General features: G+C 41.8%; 2 protein-coding genes across 4 annotated transcripts in view; both read right to left on the reverse strand.

Moving 5' to 3' along the window:
* The window catches only part of BMERB1 (bMERB domain containing 1), a 135724-nt gene extending 134032 nt beyond the window's left edge, over nucleotides 1-1692 (reverse strand). For both annotated transcript variants that reach the window (XM_082857712.1, XM_082857711.1), the window contains exon 1: nucleotides 1521-1692. In XM_082857712.1, the coding sequence (XP_082713838.1) occupies nucleotides 1521-1626 (106 nt within the window). In that variant the 5' untranslated portion in view covers nucleotides 1627-1692. The remainder of the gene's footprint in view (nucleotides 1-1520) is intronic.
* MPV17L (MPV17 mitochondrial inner membrane protein like) overlaps nucleotides 1580-19771 on the reverse strand; it is a gene marked incomplete at its 5' end in the record, with an annotated part of 35103 nt that continues 16911 nt past the window's right edge. For both annotated transcript variants that reach the window (XM_082857716.1, XM_082857715.1), the window contains one exon: nucleotides 1580-1781. In XM_082857716.1, coding sequence (XP_082713842.1) covers nucleotides 1662-1781 — 120 coding nt within the window. In that variant the 3' untranslated portion in view covers nucleotides 1580-1661. The remainder of the gene's footprint in view (nucleotides 1782-19771) is intronic.

Here is a 19771-nt window from a genome sequence, read left to right on the forward strand (position 1 = left end):
ATTTAGAAAGCTTCCTGAAAATGTGAAAGCAATACACCTTCAGGTTAAAAGCAGAGAGGGGCGCAGGGGCCCAACAAACCTGAGTTCAAATCCTGACTCTGCCACTTAAATCACCTCACCTAGCAAGCCCCAATTTTTCCATCTATGTAAGGGGAGTCATAAGTCATAATATTCCCCTCAAGGAGGCTGTTCCAGGGATTGAATGAGAGGATGCATTTAAAGTTCTTAGCACAGGCAAGACCTAATACATGGCAATCTATCAACAAAAGGCAGCCATTGTGGGTATTATTTTGAGCTTGCAGGAAGACCAGAGACCCTCAGCCCTCGTGTCATGTTAAAGTACCAAAGCCAAAGGGTTTTGAAAGGATGAAACGGGAGGAAGGACCCATATTTTAAAAGGAGAAAGAAAAGAAAAGGAGAGAGGCTGGACACACTCTGGTTTCCAGGTGCAGAACTAAGACATTTGACTGTGATTTCTACTTGAACCCATGAAAACCAGAGTACAGTTGAGCCATTCTTAAAAGATCTTCTTAATTTGTAATTACAGGTATGGAGAAAGCACACACACACACAATCTTCTACCAGGTGAAGACAGGAAAAGAGCATATTCACAATACTTCGGTCCAACATAGCTCAGCGCCAAGGCAGGAAGCTGAGGGTCCTTGTGAAGGGCGAGACGGCCCTTCCCAGCCCGGATGGAGGTACAGAGCTAAAGCAAGCAGTGCAAGGGCAGGGGACTGCTAAGCGCCCGGGGTTTGCAGGGAGGGCTGGTGACGCTGGGACCCCTGCAGCTGCCTCTATACTTTGAGAGCAGGAGTTTCAACTACTGCGTCCTATTCATTAAAAACAAACAATCCTTAGTTTATTTGTTAATGTTGTTGACCCCAAAATACCGTAGAGAGAAGTAGCAAATACAGTCTGTCCATTTCAGAACTGCCTTCTAGGACTGTACCCAAACCAGAGACTTTGAGTCAAGAGAGAAAGAAGGGCGTGCACAGGGTTAACCTTCCCCTAATCCTTTCCCTCCCACTCGCGACCCTGGAGAAGGCAGGAGAAGAAACGCTGGGAATTTCAGGTGTGCCCTGAACCTCACGCCGGGGGAGAAGCAAAAGCAGAAACCCAGCGGACACTCCCCCCTCTCCAGAGACGTGGGCGCTTTCCAGGATGGTCCAAAGGCTCCAGCGTCCTAGTGCATCCCGGTGGAGAAAAGACCCTCCTCCCTCGGCTGCGGGAAAGACCCTACTTTCCAAGACCGGCTGCGAGCTTGGATCCGGGACTACCGAGTCCACCCCAGACTCCCGGCTCAGCTGCCTGGAGATTCCCGAGCCTCCCGGTGAAGCCCAACCCGGAGGCTTTTGTTCGAGGGAGAGAGCGTCGCAGCGCAGCGCATCCCCGCAGCGCTGAAAGCCCCGCTGCGGGGGCGCCTCCCTCGCTCCGCTCCCTACCAACCCCGCGCTCCCGCGACCACCCGCTCCAGCGCACGGATCCCCAACTGTCCCACCCCCCGCCCGAATACTCACTTCTCCCCAGTCCCTCCGCTTTCCACGCCGTCTCCTCCACCGCCCCATAGCGCCTCAAAGGCTTCTCAGCTTCCAGATGGATGGACAAAGATTGGTTTAACTCCATCGCTGATCTCCGCGGGCAGGTCGACGGGTCTCCCTTTACTCCATCCCCGCTGCGGGTTGCAGGGAGGGAGGCGGCTCCAGCCAGCAGCGTCTTAAGGGGCCGGGCGCTCGTGACGTTGCTCCATCTCTTCCGCCGCCAGGGCCGGGGACAGCCGACTGGTATTGGGGGGGGGGGGGGGAGAGAGAGAAAAAAAAAGGATGAGGACGCATGCGCAATGGAGGCTTGGGGCGGGGAGCTTGGGGGCTGGGTAGACAGAAAAGAGGGTAGGTGATAACTCTACGAAGAACAACAAAACAACTAAAACAGAACCATCACAAAGGAAGTAAAAACAAGGCAGCAGCCCATACTGGGGCTTGTGACATCAGCGTGCTGCTAGGTTTTGAGTGGGATTTGTGAGAGCATCTCTATCTGGGGGCAATGGATCCATCTTTGTGGCGAGTGTTACAGAAGCGTGAGTGTGGACCTGGATCTGTGGGTTCTGGGCTTGGCTGAGTGCGTTTTTGTGACAATCTCTGTCATTTGCATCCGTGTGTATTTTGAATTTGAATTTGAATATAAAATGGGACAGTCTTGTCTGCCGGTGTCTGTGTCCTCTCTGTATGTGTTTGCATGAACTTCAGAGAGACATGAAACTATTTTGGACACAAGTATAACAAAGCTATTTGGAACATGGGTCTTTACTTTCCAGAAACCCAGAGGTTTATCTTAACCAACAAAGCACGGCAGCATTAAAAGTACAAGGTAAAATCAGCAGCTAGACTGATTTTTAAAATAGTACTATTTATTGAATGATGGCTAGGTGCTAAACACTCCCCAATAACTCTGTGAAACAGATACTGTTTTGTTAGCTTTGTTTTATAGAAGATGAAACTGAGGTGCCGCAAGATTAAGTTATTTGCCCAAATTCCCACACTTACCAAGTGGTCTGGTCAGCACTTGAATCCAGACTTAGCCTCTTTATTGTACTGACCTTCTTGACTGCACAGGTATGTAGTTTTGTACTGGGCTGGGGGAGAAGCTCTATAGGACATGTGTTGTTCATTTGTTGTTTGTTGTTATTCTTAAGACATCATCTGGGGCAAGTATCCACACAGCTTGTGGAGGTATGAAAAGGCTTTAAGAAAATGATTTATCAACCAGCAGCAAGAGGCTTCAAAAATTTATGATCAGGGAAGTACTTCTAAATAGCTCATGAGAGAAAAAGGAGATAACAATGAAAAATTTTAAATATTTAGACCTTGATAGTCATGAGAGTATCACATATCAAAACTTGTAAGTTTTGATGCAAGTAAATGCATAGCCTTAAATGCATGCATTTAAAAATGTAAGTCTAAAAATAAATGGGTTAGGATGAATAGGTAAGCAAAATGTGGTCTTTCCATACAGTGGAATACTATTCAGCCATTAATAAGGAAGGGGGTTCTGCGATATGCTACAACATGGATGAAACTTGAGGACATAATGCTAAGTGAAATAAACCAGTCACAAAAAGACAAACACTGTACAATTCCACTTATGTGATGTTCCTAGAGTAGTGAAAATCACAGGAACAGAAAGTAGAATGGTGGTTGCTGAGGGCTAAGGGGAGGGAAGAATGCAGAGTTTTTGTTTAATGGGTATAGATTTGCAGTATTTCAAGATGAAAAGAGTTTTGGGGGTGGATGGGGGTAATGGATGCACAACAATGTGAATGTATTTAATACCACTGAGCTATACACTTAAAACTAGTTGAACTGGTTAAAAAAAAATCATTGTATTCAACTGAAAAGACTATAAGAGAAAAGAAGAGATAAAACCTAAGTGAAGTAGAAAAACAATAATAAGAGCATAAATTAAGGTAATAGGGACTTCCCTGGTGGCACAATGGTTAAGAATCCGCCTGCCAGAGCAGGGGACACGGATTCAAACCCTGGTCCGGGAAGATCCCACATGCCGCGGAGCAACTAAGCCCATGCACCACAACTACTGAGCCAGCGCTCTACAGCCTGTGAGCCACAGCTACTAAGCCCACATGCCGCAACTACTGAAGCCCGCGTACCTAGAGCCCATGCTCTGCAACAAGAGAAGCCACCGCAATGAGAAGCCCACACACTGCAATGATGAGTAGACCCTGCTCCCCGCAACTAGAGAAAGCCTGCGCACAGCAAAGAAGACCCAACACAGCCAAAAATAAATAAATTAAAACAACAACAACACTGAGTGGAGAAACTGGAACCCTCATACATTGCTGGTGGAAATGTACAATGGTGCAGCCACTTTGGAAGACAGTCTGGCATTTTCTCAAAAGGGTAAACACAGTTATCACATGACCCAGCAATTCCACTCCTCAGTATAGACCCACAAGAAATGAAAGATACATCCACACAAAAACTTGTTTGAACAAATGCTCACAGCAGCATTATTCACAATAGCCAAAAAAGTGAAAACAACCCAAATGTCCATCAACTGATGAATGAATAAATAAAATGTGGTATATTCCTACAGGGGAATGTTACTTGGTAATAATGAGGGATGAAGTACTGATACACGTTGCAACACAGTTAAATCTTGAAAACGCTATGCTAAGTGAAAGACACCAGTCACAATAGACCATAAGTTATATGATCCCATTTATATAAACTGTCTAGATTCTTTATCTACAGAGAAAACATTATAGCAAATCAACAGAGAAAGAAAGTAGGTTAGTGGTTGCTTAGGGCTGAGGGTGGAGGAAAATAGGCGAAGGCAGGGACTGCTAAAGATTACAGGGTTTCCTTTTGGGTGAAAATGTTCTAAAATTGTGATGATGGTTGCATAACTCTAGTAATATACTAAAAACCTTTGAATATGTACCTTTAAAAGGGTGATTTGAATAGTACATGAATTATATCTCAATAAAGCTATTAACAAAAAAAATTAAATTGAATGGAATTTAACCATTTAAATCACAACACATTATCATAAGGTTAATGGAGACTAAGGCCAGCCTGTGCAGCCAGCCAGCAGGGAATTCCAGGGGTCTGGCCACACAATCCAAATCTGTCCTGGTCCTACCTGGGGTTTGGCATTACCTGATGGTGGTTGTCCATTCTAGCTTGTGTGTGTGTGCGTTTTTCATATTCTTTTCCATTATGGTTTATTACAGGATATTGAATATAGTTTCCTGTGCTAAACATAAAGACCTTGTTGTTTATGCATTCCATATGTAATCCTTTGCATCTGCTAATCCCATACCCCCGATCCATTCTTCCCCCATCAGCTTGTGTGTTGATGGATGTCACTTGAGGTCCTGTGGCAACTGGAATTTCCAAAACAATGACAGTGATTCCAGGACAGTGATTCCCCAGTTAGTGGCTCAATTACACGGCCCGATTCAGAAAAATTAGGCTAGGCAAACACCTCCCCACCCATCAGCCCACCCCCGCCAACCCTTCTGTCTCCCACTTAATATGTACTTAGGCCAGCATTATCCTGGGGTTTTAGTGAATTAGCCATTTTGCTACTAGCATATAGGCTATATATATGTTAGTAGGACTACAGTGATGCTTCTGTATCTGGAGAGATAGTAAAAGTTTCAACTGCAATGCAAACATATTCATGAAAGAACATCAGAAGGATCATTTCCTATTCCCATGATATGTCTTTCATTCCAGTTTAAATCATGGAGAAAGGGGGAAAATGTGGGTGTGGAGATGCACTGATATTGTTCAAGCTATTTTTACTCTCACAAAATGGGTCCCTCCCCTAATGGCCCCAATTTCTCCTAATAGATCATTTTTTTATTAAAGCATATCATTTATCAGCCTTGTCTCTCTTTGATTCCTGGAAAACATTCTTTGAATATTTCAGGGAAAGACGTTACTAGCCATTTAAGTGGAATGCCCCCCATAATCAGTATGGCATTATACCTTGTATTCCAACTGAATCACATCCTGTCAGTCACACACTCTGATTATAGAAACAGTGGAATAGCCAGAGAAGAATTGATCTGTGTGTCTGTAGAGAACAAACGTATGGACACCAAGGGGGGAAAGTGGGGGGGCAGGGGATGAATTGGGACTGACATACATACACTAATATGTATAAAATGGATAACTAATAAGAACCTGCTGTATAAAAATAAATTAAATAAAATTCAGAAGTTCAAAAAAAAAACTGGGAAAAGAAAAAGAATTCATCTGTGTTTCAATGAAAAGCCTAATGCAGAGGGAAAAAAAATCTCCCCGTGTCTCAAAGAAATATAAGAAGTGTTGCTTCTAGAACGTGGGAATTCCAGAAACTATGATTTGCATGAGAAGAAACATTAATTTTAAGATTCAGAAGAAAAAGTTCTAGAGGTTAGGGCCATAGATGGAAGTCAGGATGCTTGAGTGAGATCATGACTCCATGAATGGAAGCTATTTACCTTAAACCAACTATGGAAGCTGTCCAAGAAATAGTTTCCTTTCCTGTAAAGTGGGGTTAATTATGAAACATGCTTAGTACAGCACATGGCACAGAATAAATATTCAATAAATGTCATTTATTCTATTAATTTCATCACTGCTGCCAATACTTGAAGTTAAAAGTTAGCTTCCGTGCTGTGCTGTAGTCATCAAGTTATCAAGATCATCCTTACATAAATCCCAGAATATGCAACTCTATGAAGTCATTACATTTGTCATAATAATATTCCTAATTTTACAGACTCTTCCAGGGAGATCGGTGTTATCCAGTATTAACACGTTCCTAAATTGATGGTTAGCACATATCTTGGAGTTCCACAGATGAGGAGTTTCAGGAAGCAGTGAAAGAGATTCACAGAGAAGGACTGGAAAATGCAAAAACTGGACCAGGTTGCATGCCTCCTGCACAGTGCAGGAGCCTACCCCATGCCAACTGCTCTGCAAAGAAGTTGTCACTTATGCTTGCAAGGCAGACTCCAAAGCAGAACCGTACACTTTCATCAGGCAGAGTTGGGATTAGTACAGCTCTCTTCTCTCATCAAAACTGGGGTGTTTTGTTGGTTTGTTTCATTTGTTTATTTTTTATTTTTATTTTATGTTATTTTTTTTGGTGTGTTCCATTTGTAAAGTCAGTGATCAATGTCTTAAGAAGGCATCACTTTCATAAAGCAGATCTGGGGTTTTAGTGTTTCATTTCTATAATAAAATAACATATCATCAGTTTCCAACCCACATAAACACAAGACACACTTGGGACATGTTAGTAGGCATGTAAAGAATATTACCTGTAGAGCAGAGTGATAAAAAAAACTTGGGCTCTGTCATCCTGGCTCCACCACTTACTAGCGGTATGACCTTGGGCAAGTCACTTCCTCTCTATTCTCCTGAAAATGCTCTAAAGATCCGTAATGGCCTATTTTTTGTCACATCCAATAGCTTCTTTCCAGTCATCATCCTATTTAATCTCTCCGAAAATATATAACGCTGTGACCAGACCCTACTCCAAACTCCCTCTCTACCCAGTTTCCAGGACATGCTCTCTCCTGTCCTCTTGGTTCCCACTCCTGCTGTTCCAGTCCTCCCTTCTCGTCTCCTTCACAAGCTCTTTCTCCATCACTCACCCCCTTCAGTTAAGGTTCCCAGTGTTTATCCCTTTCATCTTCTCCTCTTCTCATTCTTCACCTCTTCCTAGTTAAACCCATCTTCTGTTCAATCTCCATCTCCAGCCCCCGTCCTTCTCTCCTCTTAGAAACATCCAGCAGTCTTGGGGAAATTGATAAAAAGAGGAAAATGGGTTTGGAAGAGAAGATAGAGTTAAAGAGAGTTCCAGAAAGCACACTGTGTATTCCTCTTAAAGGAGGTTTAGAAGAGAGAAAAGAAGCTGAGGAAACATACGCCGAAGACTTCGGACCTGAAATCCTGCATCCGTTGGAGAGCAGGGAGCTGGTACTTCTGCCCAAAGTGTTCAAGGAGTGGGATCAGGTGTTTTGGCTGTGCTGGGGCATGAAGTTATTAGGAGTGAGGTCAATGCTACATGCCTGTAAGAGGGTGGTGGTGGGGGGAGTCTGAAAAAAAGTCCCCAGGGCATGTGGGGACTCTATCATGGTGCTTTCTGTTTTTCGTTTATTGAGTGGTTACTGTGTACCAAGCACTTTACAAGACTTACCCTTCCTAACTCTATATCTCTGTCCTGTGAGATCAGGGTTTGTAGCTACAGAGAGGTTGTAGTTTGCCAGTAAGTGGCAGCACCTGCACTCAGTCTCAGTCGGCCAGTCTCAGAGTCCAAACACTTAACCACAATCCCACATCCCCTCTCAAAGCTTTCCTTTCTCCTCCAGGAATCACCATGGCAACAGCCAGGAAGAGGGATTTATAACCTCAACCTGAACATGTTCAAAATCAGACTCCTTATATTTCCCCCCAAACCTGCTCCACCTCAATTAGAAATCTCAGATTTAGCCTCTGTACCTTACTCTCAAACATTCCGCACTCTTTTTACACAGTCAGTCAACAAATCCTGTTGATTCTACCTTGGAAATCTCTCCAAAATCCAATTGTCCTCTTCATTCCCACTGCCCTGCTCTAGCTCAATGCTGCAACACCTTTTTCCCAGACTATTGCAAAAAAACATCTTTTCTGGGTTTTTTTCCCTACTAGAGACTATTCTCCACATTGCTTCTAAAATTATCTCTTTTTTTTAATATTTACTTATTTATTTGGTTGCACCAGGTCTTAGTTGAGGCAGGTGGGCTCCTTAGTTGTGGCTCCCTGGCTCCTTAGTTGTAGCACGTGGCCTCCTTAGCTGCAGCATGCATGTGGGATCTAGTTCCCTGACCAGGGATCGAACCTGGATCCCGTGCACTGAGAGCGTGGAGCTTAATCCACTGCACCACCAGGGAAGTCCCCTAAAATTATCTTTAAAACACACATACAAATACACACACACATATACACATGCAATGCCACTCTTATGCTTAAAAGCCTCCACTGGATTCCTGCTGCCTGCAGAGTAATTTACATAAGCAATCTCCTTCATTTTGAGGACCATCAGGTTATTCCCAACTTCCTGAGATTATCAAGAAAACCATGAGGAGAGTCTTGCAGTTAAAGCTTTGTAGATGTCCTTTATTTCCTTAGGATGAATTCCTTAAAGTGAAATTGCTAAATCAAAGGATATGCACATTGTCAAAGGCATTTGATGACTATTATTAAACCGTTCTCCAGAAATGCCATACTTAACTTACACTCACCAGAAATGTGTACTACAACTTACTAGAATTCACATGTTTTCATGGGTATACCCACGGAGTGGAAATGTGTTCTATTCACTTTCAAATAATCAGAGCTGGAATACTGAACGGCATGTGGTACTCAGCAAATGATTGCTGAATGAATGAAGAACTGAATAAACAGAAGAAATGTCCATTTGTGAAAAGCTCCCCGACTTGTGTATAACTTAACATAAGCATATCATAACACAACTTCTAGATGTTGTCTAAATCTGACTGTTTCATGTAGAATTAATCCAGTAGCATCCTTTTGCACATGGGATTGATATTTATGGGATGCTCCACAACAGTGCTCCATCCAGGGAACAAAATCTTCGCTTCCTATCCATATTCACTATACATGTACAGACCCAATCTTATTGTAATTTCTTCAATTTTCCATCATCACCTATGCAGGTTAGAGGTTATCTGGAAAGGAGTTAACCTAAATAGTAAAATGAGTAAAAGGGTGCTAAAATTTCACAAATCTATATTTCCGGATGTGTACACTCGGCCCTCTGTATCTGTGCGTTTCACATCTGCAGATTCAACCAACAACAGAGTAAAAATGTTTGGGGGAAAATAATTCCAAAAAGTTCCAAAAAGCAAAACTTGTATTTGCTGCTCATTGGCAACTATTTACATAGCGTTTACATTATATTTATAACTATTTACATAGCATTTACCTTGTATTAGGTATTATAAGTACTTTAGAGATGATTTAAAGTATACAGGATGGGGCTTCCCTAGTGGCACAGTACTTAAGAATCCGCCTGCCAATGCAGGAGACATGGGTTCAAGCCCTGGTCCGGGAAGATCCCACATGCCGCAGAGCAACTAAAGCCCGTACGCCACAACTACTGAGACTGCGCTCTAGAGCCTGTGAGCCACAACTACTGAGCCCGCGTGCCACAACTACTGAGCCTGCGCACCACAACTACTGAAGCCCGCGCGCCTAGAGCCTGTGCTCTGCAACACGAGAAGCCACCACAAAGAGTAGCCCCCGCTCACCACAACTAGAGAAAGCCTGTGTGCAGCAATGAAGACCCAAATGCAGCCAAAAATAAATATATAAATAAATTTATTTTTTAAATAAATAAATAAAATAAAGTATATGGGAGGATGAGTGTAGATTATAAGCAAAACCGCACCATTCTATATAAGGGACTTGAGCACCTGTGGCTGTTGTATCCAGGGGGCCCTGGGACCAAAAGCCCAGGGATACCAAGGGACGACTGCATATGCATCTCTCTGTTGTACAGCTCTGCTAGAATAAATGTCACCAAAGCACCTCAGTTTAAATCTCTTCCTTCCAAAACCTTCCACAGGTGGTAAGTTTCCTTCCAGCCAGTCAGTCAAGCCAGAAAATGGGTATTTTGTCCTATAAATCTTACTGATATTGCCTAGGTACATCTGAATTCATCAACCTAGACTATCCCTTCCTCCCTACTTCTACTCCCATTGAACTAATTTGCGCTCAAATGATCGCTACCCCTGACAATAATTTTCATCACTGATTTTTAGCAGGCTAGAGATATATTCAGTGTTACTCCTGAAAGGTCATTTGATGGTCCTAAGGAGAATGGGATGGAGGAGTGGAGGTGGCATAAAACTAGAGGTAGGGATAGCAGTTGAGAGACTCTAGTGGTAAAATACATAAGTACTTCCCAAAGTTTTTTATTTTTAATAAATTTATTTTATTTTTATTTATTTATTTTTGGCTGTGTTGGGTCTTCATTGCTGTGCGTGGGCTTTCTTTAGTTGCAGTGAGCAGGGGCTACTCTTCGTTGCGGTGCACGGGCTTCTCATTGCGGTGGCTTCTCTTGTTGCAGAGCATGGGCTGTAGGCATGCAGGCTTCAGTAGTTGTGGCTCACAGGCTCTAGAGCGCAGGTTCAGTAGTTGTGGCACACGGGCTTAGTTGCTCCACGGCATGTGGGATCTTCCCGGACCAGAGATTGAACCTCTGTCCCCTGCATTGGCAGGCAGATTCTTAGCCACTGTGCCACCAGGAAGCCCCTTCCCAAAGTTTAACATGTTAAAATGGACCCTCTGATCCAGATAGTCTGGGGTGAGGGTCTGAGATTCTTAGATGTTCTCAAGTGATGTCAAGGCTGCTGGTCCATGGACTGCACTTTGAGTAGCAAGACTTTACACGAGAAACAGTGAGGGCTTGAAACAAAAAATGACAGTGGAATCAAAAGGAGGGCATGGACTAACGAGATATTAAAGAGACATGACTTGTTGACCTGAGCTACCTGAGGCTACCTGAGCATGAGGTAGCCACACTGAGTTGACACAGCTCCTGCGAATGGTACAGAAGGGATGTTTGAATTAATCTGTGCAACTTTGCTTTAGAATGATAGCTTTTTGGAAGTAACTCTCAGTCCTTTATGTTATCTTGAAGGATCCATGGAGATACTGGTACCCTCCAGTTAAGATTCTCTGGCAATATAAATTTTTCAAAAGCATAAAGTCAGAAGAAATAGAAAACATTTACTCAGCATATACCATGAGCCAGTCACTCCATGCCTCTGCGTATGTTATTCCTTCTCCTTGAATATCTCCATGCCCACATCACTCACACACACACACACACGAATTAACAATCTCTTCCTGTGTGTCACTGCCACATCTTTAATATACTTATCACACTGCACTGGAAATGCTGAAAGCAATTCTACAATCATAGAAAGTGTGGGTTTTGGAGCCAATCGAACTTCAGTTCAAATCATAGCTCTGCCATGTATTGGGTTGATGATGAAGACAAGTACCTTTGCTTCCTCAGTTATAAAAATGGAGGCGCCATCTACTGTGAGGTCATGTGTAGCCTTCAAGATGCTTTCCTTCAAGTAATAGGAAACCTAATTCACAGTGGTTTAAACAAGGAAGAGAATCTATCAGCTACTGAAACAGAAAAGCCCAGAGGTAAAGCAAGCTTTGAAATAGGCTAGTGTAGAGATTAAGAAATCATCAGGGTTTCTCTGAGATTCTTTCAGTGATACACTCCTCTTCCCGTGCCCTTCATGCTAATAAAAATGGTTACAGTGGGCTTCCCTGGTGGTGCAGTGGTTGAGAGTCCGCCTGCGGATGCGAGTCTGCCTGCGGATGCAGGGGACACGGGTTCGTGCCCCGGTCCGGGAAGATCCCACGTGCCGTGGAGCGGCTGGGCCAGTGAGCCATGGCCGCTGAGCCTGTACGTCCGGAGCCTGTGCTCCGCAACGGGAGAGGCCACAACAGTGAGAGGCCCGCGTACCGCAAAAAAAAAAAAAAAAAAAAAAAGGTTACTGATTGAAAATAAGAATGCCTTTGTTTGGTGTTCCCAGCTAAAGTTAGGAGTATCTCTCTCCTAATGCCTACCACTGCAGGTCACATGGCCATCCCTGAACCAATCACTGTAACAACAGGCAGGAAATGCACTGATTGGCTTCACCTTGGTCAGGTGCTCCATCCTTTGAGCCAGGAGTGGAATCACCCTCCCTGAGGATCTACAAACAGGAACTGGGAGCTGTAGGGAAGGAGGGTGGAAAATGGATGCTGGAGAGGCAGCTGACAACTATTCACTACACCACACCCATTAGTACATTATACAAAGGGCGTGGCACAGAATCTTGTCTGCAGTTTGTGGGCGCACAGTAAGTGGTAGCTGTAATTTGCTTATAAGTCTATCTACTAGACCAGAAGCAAACAGAGAATGGGGTCCTTCTCAGCTCAGGCGTCCCTCATGCCTAGCACAGCACCTGGGACATAGCGTAAATATTTGTTGAATTAATGTTAACAGTTGGAATGGGAAATACAATGTGATACAGTTATAGAAATTATTACAAGAAAAAAGAGAGGATCGTATGACTTAAGGGAATATGAAAACATACACTGTTGCTGGTCCACGACACTGATAAGATAACCAAGCTGGATATAGTTGAATTACAGACTGGGGTTAAAATTGGAATAAATTTCAGTATATATTTTTAGGAGTCTGCTCTAATTTTGGGTCAATTCAGAAAAGAAATACTAAGTGAAGTGTCTTTATCTGCTTTGCCTGGCTTGGGAGTAGAAGAGAAGAAAATCAACCTCTTTCTTTCCCCCTTAAATCTATTCAAGAAGTGTTGCTTGAGCATGCGCTACATGATCCCATATTATATAGGAAAATAAGTTTCAAGAGGACGGCTGATCTAGTCTATTATTTTGTGGATCTTAAGAATCAATGTCAATTAAAAAGACACTAACATCGATTAATCCCACTATGTGCCAGGCGCTGTCCTTCAAGCTTTCACAAATGTGATCTCTTTTAATCCTGAGTAAATTGAGGCTGTGAAAGGTTAAGCTCCTTACCCAGAATCACACAACTAATAAATAAAGACCCAGGTGCTGAGAGGCACATGCCTCAGAACCACTCTTCTTGTTACTAGAAAAGATTTCCTTGTATAAACCTCAGGGACTTTACAAGGGAAATATTGGATTACGGTAATATGACTCATTAGCCCTATTACCTATTCATTATAATATAATGATGCTTGCATAGCACAGCATGCTGCTGTATTTCTGCCTCTGGCTCAGATCACAGGAACTATGAACATAGGCTGATTACATGACCTACATACTCAATATTAAGAACACTTTGAATTGCTCTTATTTATGTGGTTGAAAATATATGGTCTAATTTTGGTCAGCAGTAGCATCTAGGTAATGCTGACTCAGAAGGGAAACATTTGTTGTTGCCAGGAGAAGTGCAAGAGAAAAGCTGAATCACACTGTACCACATCAGATGTTAACACTATTAATATAACGTGCTGAATAGTGAGCAAGATGGAATCAGACCATCTCTGACCAACAGGTTCATCATTCTACCACTGGACAGATCCAAGAAATGTCATGGTACTATGTCCCTACGTTGTATTATGTTTTTATCAACTAAGCTTATAATTAGTGTGTGGTTATCTGGCCAATGACACCAGTGTAGTGTACCATCCAAAAAGGGGATTGCAAACTCAATGCCTTCAGGGGCCAGGTGGGTAATGGAAATGAACACATTGGGCGGGTTGTCAGACGTAGGGAGTGAAGTCTACAGTGAACTCTCCGATGGATGTAGATTTTTCAGGAGATGCCAGAAACCCAGGTTTTTAATATGAAATTTCCCATCTTCAAACTGTGTGATTGCCATAAAAGCACTCTTGTGGGCCAGATCTGTCCATTCTCCCCTGCATGCCTCTGTTAAAAGACTCCTAGTTCATCTCTCATTTCTGTCTTCTTCTATCCTATGGAAGTCTGAACTTGCTTGGGTTCCAGTTTTCTTTTTGAGATAAGAGTTTCTGATACATGCTGTAGTTGTCTATTTGAGACATTGAGAAATTAAATCAATTTTAAAATTTTTATTATTTTTTATACAATTGTTAAAGGTTACACTCCATTTACAGTTATTACAAAATATTGACTATATTCCCTATGTTGTACAATTCATCCTTGTAGCCTATCTTACGCCCAATAGTTTGTACCTCCCTCTCCCCCACTCCTATATTGCACACCCCCAACTGGTAACCACTAGTTTGTTCTCTGTATCTGTGAGTCTGCTTCTTTTCTGTTATATTCACTAGTTTGTAGTGGTGTTTAGATTCCACATATAAGTGATATACAGTATTTGTGTTTCTCTATCTGACTTATTTCACTTAGCATAATGCCTTCCAAGTCCATCCATGTTGCTGCAAATGGCAAAATTTCATTCTCTTTTTATGGCTGAGTAGTATTCTACTGCCATACACACCATAAACATACCACATCTTCTTTATCCATCCATCTCTTGATAGACACTTAGGTAGCTTCCATATCTTGGCTATCGTAAATAACGCAATTTTGTTTTTTGGCCGCACCGCACACTTGCAGGGTCTTAGTTCTCCGACCAGGGACTGAACCCAGGCCCTCAGCAGTGAAAGTGTGGAGTCCTAGCCACTGGACCACCAGGGATTTCCTAATAATGCAATTTAAAAATAAACTGTTTCTGCTTTATGGTCTTCATTTGTCAATCAAAAATGTCTCTTGAGTACCTACTGTAGGTCAGGTGTTTTTCTGGGAGCTTGGGATTCATCAGTCAGCAAAAGAGACAAAGAATCCTGCCTCCCTGGAGCTTGGGGGAAGAGAAGGGTGGAAACATGCAATAAACAATAAACATAATAAATAAATAAACTATATAGGATAGTAGAGGAAGACGTTACAGCTATGGAAAAATAAAGTAGAGATGAGTAAGGAGGATTGGGAGAGTATAGCGGAAAGGGGGGCCAATGACAATTTTAACCAGGGTGGTAGGGGCAGACCTTATTGAGAAGATACATTTAAGCAAAGAATTGAAGGAGTTGAGGAAGTTGGCCATGAGATTATCATAGGGAAGAGCCAGTGCAGTATCCAGCCTCCATCAGGGCCCCCAGTGATCCCCTGCCTCCTGGTGTTCATGCCCTTGAGGGCTGAATTTAGAAGAGAGGAGAAGAGAGTGTGGCAGAAGTGAAAGTGTGTGACTTGAAAACTAAGTCATAAAAGGCATGTGTTGGTGTTTTCTCGAGTGTTCTTTCTCTTGGATCTCACTCTACGGAAAGCTGTGTTGGGAGCTGCCCAATGGAGAAGTTCATGTGGTGAGGAACTGAGGTCTCCAGCCAACAGCCAGGTGAGTGAGTTTGGAAGCAGGTCCTCCAGCCCCAGTCAAGTCTTCACAGACGGCAGCCCCAGCTGCCATCTTGACTGTAACCTCATGGAAGATCCTGAGCTCCAACCACCCTGCTAAGCCACTCCCAGATTCCTGACCCACAGAAACTCTGTGAGATAATGTATGCTTTTTCTTTTAATTACACTTTGGGGTAATTTGTTACACAGCAACAGATAAATAATACAGACCCTAAATAAGACTGTGCCTGGAGAATGTGAGGCAGAGAGGGAAGTGGTAGGAACTGAGAACAGAGGGTCAAGGTGAAGGTGTGGTAGGATCTCCAGGCTTCTATAAGAATCCTGGTTGTTCCTCAGAGTGAGATGGAGAGCCACTGCCAGGGTTCATTCTCAGAAGAGTGACATGAGATGACTTACTGGTCTGACAACTGAATAAGAAGGTAGGATTTCTTTAGCACTATATAACAAATTATTTCATACTCATGATGATTCAGAAAAGCTTTTTCTTTTTTTCTCCCTTGCCTCTAATTTCTGTCCTTGATTATCCTGTCAGCCTTGGGTTTTCACTCAAGTCTTCCTTGGATATTCCATGTGGACCTTACATTCTAGCATCTTCCATATCTCAAAACCTCGTCCTTCTCCCTTCAGGAACCCATCCAGAAACAATATTTTGGATGCTGCCTGACTTCAGCAGAACTACTTTTAAACCTTTGTAAAATCCAGACACTCTACTCTTTGTTTTAGAGGATTACCCTACATTGTATCAAACATATTGAAATGTACCCACATCCCACATTTAATATAGATGATATAATTATGTGAATTGAGTTGCAGATTACTGGCCGACATTATATTCTCTTTTAAAAGAGATTTAAACTTACTGATTTTGATTTTCTGAGATTTTTTTTTTGTATTTTGAAGCCATACCTATGTATGTGTAGACATTTATGTATATATGCATGTATGTATATGTGTATACACATACACACACTCCAAGTTTTAAACATCTTTATAAACCTTCAAAGGTCAAAGACCCTAATCGCCGTGCTTACAGTGCCCAAAAGGTAAGATAACCTGGAACTAGTTTCCTTATATCCTGTAGAACAGAGTTTCTCAACTTAGTACAATTGACATCTGGAGTCAGATTATTTTCTCTTGTGGGAGCTGTCCTGTGCATCGTAGGACGTTTAGAATCATCCATGGGCTCTACCCACCAGATGCCTGCAGCACACCCTCTCCCCTCCACCCCACTGTGACAACCAAAAATGTCTCCAGACATTGCCAAATATCCCCTGGGTGTAGGGTTGCCAGATAGAATACAGAACTTCCACTTAAATATAAATTTCAGATAAACAACAAATCACTTTTATTCATATGCCCCAAGTGCAACATTTGGGACATAATTATACTAAAAAAAGTGTTCAATGTTTGTCTGAAATTCAAATTTAGCTGGGTGTCCTATACTTTTATTTGCTAAATCTGGCAACCCTACCTGGAGAGAAAAATTATCCCCAGATGAGAACCATTGCCCTCGATCTTAATTCCCGCCTCCGCCTTCCCTTCTCTCTATGCTTGAGCTTTAATGGTATATTACTTATTACACTGGTTAGTAAAGTCAAAGAAATCTACTTTCTTCAACTTCAGGGGGTTTCTATGCATGAATGCAATTAGTGCCATTGTCAGTACTCATTTACACAGAAGTCAACCAACCAGTATTTCTTGAACTCCTTTGGGCAAAGCATTGGGCTAGAGGGATACAGAAGAAATATAAAATATAACCCTTAACTTGGAAGAGCTCCAATTTCATTGGGAGAAAATATAATACATACAAAATAGCTTATAATAGAGAATAAAACAAAATAAAGTGCTAAATTATCTGGTACAGACTATAAATGCTCTCAGAGTCAGGAGAAAAGAAGTGTAACAAAAGCCAGAACAGGCAGAGATGGCTTTGTTAGCAAGGTGTCGGGGACTGGGCTTTGAAAAACAACTTTAAAACTAGAGTAGGTACTCAGTTCAATAAACATTTGGATTTTGTTGTTGTTGTTGTTGTTTAATTAATTTTTTTTATACAGCAGGCTCTTACTAGTCATCAATTTTATACACATCAGTGTATACATGTCAATCCCAATCACCCAATTCATCACACCACACCCCCCACCCGCCCGCCGCCTTCCCCCCTTGGTGTCCATACGTTTGTGCTCTACATCTGTGTCTCAATTTCTGCCCTGCAAACCGGTCCATCTGTACCATTTTTCTAGGTTCCACATACATGCGTTAATATACGATATTTGTTTTTCTCTTTCTGACTTACTTCACTCTGTATGACAGTCTCTAGATCCATCCACATCACAACAAATGACCCAATTTTGTTCCTTTTTTATGGCTGAGTAATATTCCATTGTATATATGTACCACAACTTCTTTATCCATTCGTCTGTCGATGGGCATTTAGGTTGCTTCCATGACCTGGCTATTGTAAATAGTGTTGTAATGAACATTGGGGTGAATGTGTCTTTTTGAATTATGGTTTTCTCAGGGTATATGCCCAGTAGTGGGATTGCTGGATCATATGGTAATTCTATTTTTAGCTTTTTAAGGAACCTCCATACTGTTCTCCATACTGGCTGTATCAATTTACATTCCCACCAACAGTGCAAGAGGGTTCCCTTTTCTCCACACCCTCTACAGCATTTGTTTTTTGTAGATTTCCTGATGATGCCCATTCTAACTGGTGTGAGGTGATACCTCATTGTAGTTTTGATTTGCATTTCTCTAATAATTAGTGATGTTGAGCAACTTTTCATGTGCTTCTTGGCCATCTGTATGTCTTCTTTGAAGAAATGTCTGTTTAGCTTTTCTGCCCACTTTTGGATTGGGTTGGGTTTTTTTTATTATTAAGCTGCATGAGCTGTTTATATATTTTGGAGATTAATCCTTTGTCCATTGATTCATTTGCAAATATTTTCTCCCTTTCTGAGGGTTGTCTTTTCATCTTGTTTATGGTTTCCTTTGCTGTGCAAAAGCTTTGAAGTTTCATTAGGTCCCATTTGTTTGTTTTTGTTTTTATTTCCATTACTCTAGGAGGTGGATCAAAAAATATCTTGCTGTGATTTATGTCAAAGAGTGTTCTTCCTATATTTTCCTCTAAGAGTTTTATAATGTCCGGTCTTACATTTAGGTCTTTAATCCATTTTGAGTTTATTTTTGTGTATGGTGTTAGGAAGTGTTCTAATTTCATTCTTTTACATGTAGCTATCCAGTTTTCCCAGCACCACTTATTGAAGAGACTGTCTTTTCTCCATTGTATATCCTTGCCTCCTTTGTCATAGATTAGTTGACCACAGATGCGTGGGTTCATCTCTGGGCTTTCTATCTTGTTCCATTGATCTATGTTTCTGTTTTTGTGTCAGTACCATATTGTCTTGATTACTGTAGCTTTGTAGTATAGTCTGAAGTCAGGGAGTCTGATTCCTCCAGCTCCACTTTTTCCCCTCAAGACTGCTTTGGCTATTTGGGGTCTTTTGTGTCTCCATACAAATTTTAAGATTTTTTGTTCTAGTTCTGTAAAAAATGCCAGTGGTAGTTTGATAGGGATTGCATTGAATCTGTAGATTGCTTTGGGTAGTAGAGTCATTTTCACAATATTGATTCTTCCAATCCAAGAACGTGGTATATCTCTCCATCTATTTGTATCATCTTTAATTTCTTTCATCAGTGTCTGATACTTTTCTGCATACAGGTCTTTTGTCTCCCTAAGGAGGTTTATTCCTAGGTATTTTATTCTTTTTGATGCAATGGTAAATGGGATTGTTTCCTTAATTTCTCTTTCAGATTTTTCATCATTAGTATATAGGAATGCAAGAGATTTCTGTGCATTAATTTTGTATCCTGCAGCTTTACCAAATTCATTGATTAGCTCTAGTAGTTTTCTGGTGGCATCTTTAGGATTCTCTATATATAGTATCATGTCATCTGCAAACTTCTTCTTTTCCAATTTGTATTCCTTTTATTTGTTTTTCTTCTCTGATTGCCATGGCTAGGACTTCCAAAACTATGGTGAATAACAGTGGTGACAGTGGACATCCTTGTCTTGTTCCTGATCTTAGAGGAAATGCTTTCAGTTTTTCACCATTGAGAATGATGTTTGCTGTGGGTTTGTCGTATATGGCCTTTATTATGTTGAGGTAGGTTCCCTCTATGCCTACTTTCTGGAGAGTTTTTATCATAAATCGATGTTGAATTTTGTCAAAAGCTTTCTCTGCATCTATTGAGATGATCATATGGTTTTTCTCCTTCAATTTGTTAAT

Source organism: Leucopleurus acutus (assembly GCF_964270905.1).
Source record: "Leucopleurus acutus genome assembly, chromosome: 16".
NCBI lineage: Eukaryota > Metazoa > Chordata > Mammalia > Artiodactyla > Delphinidae > Leucopleurus > Leucopleurus acutus.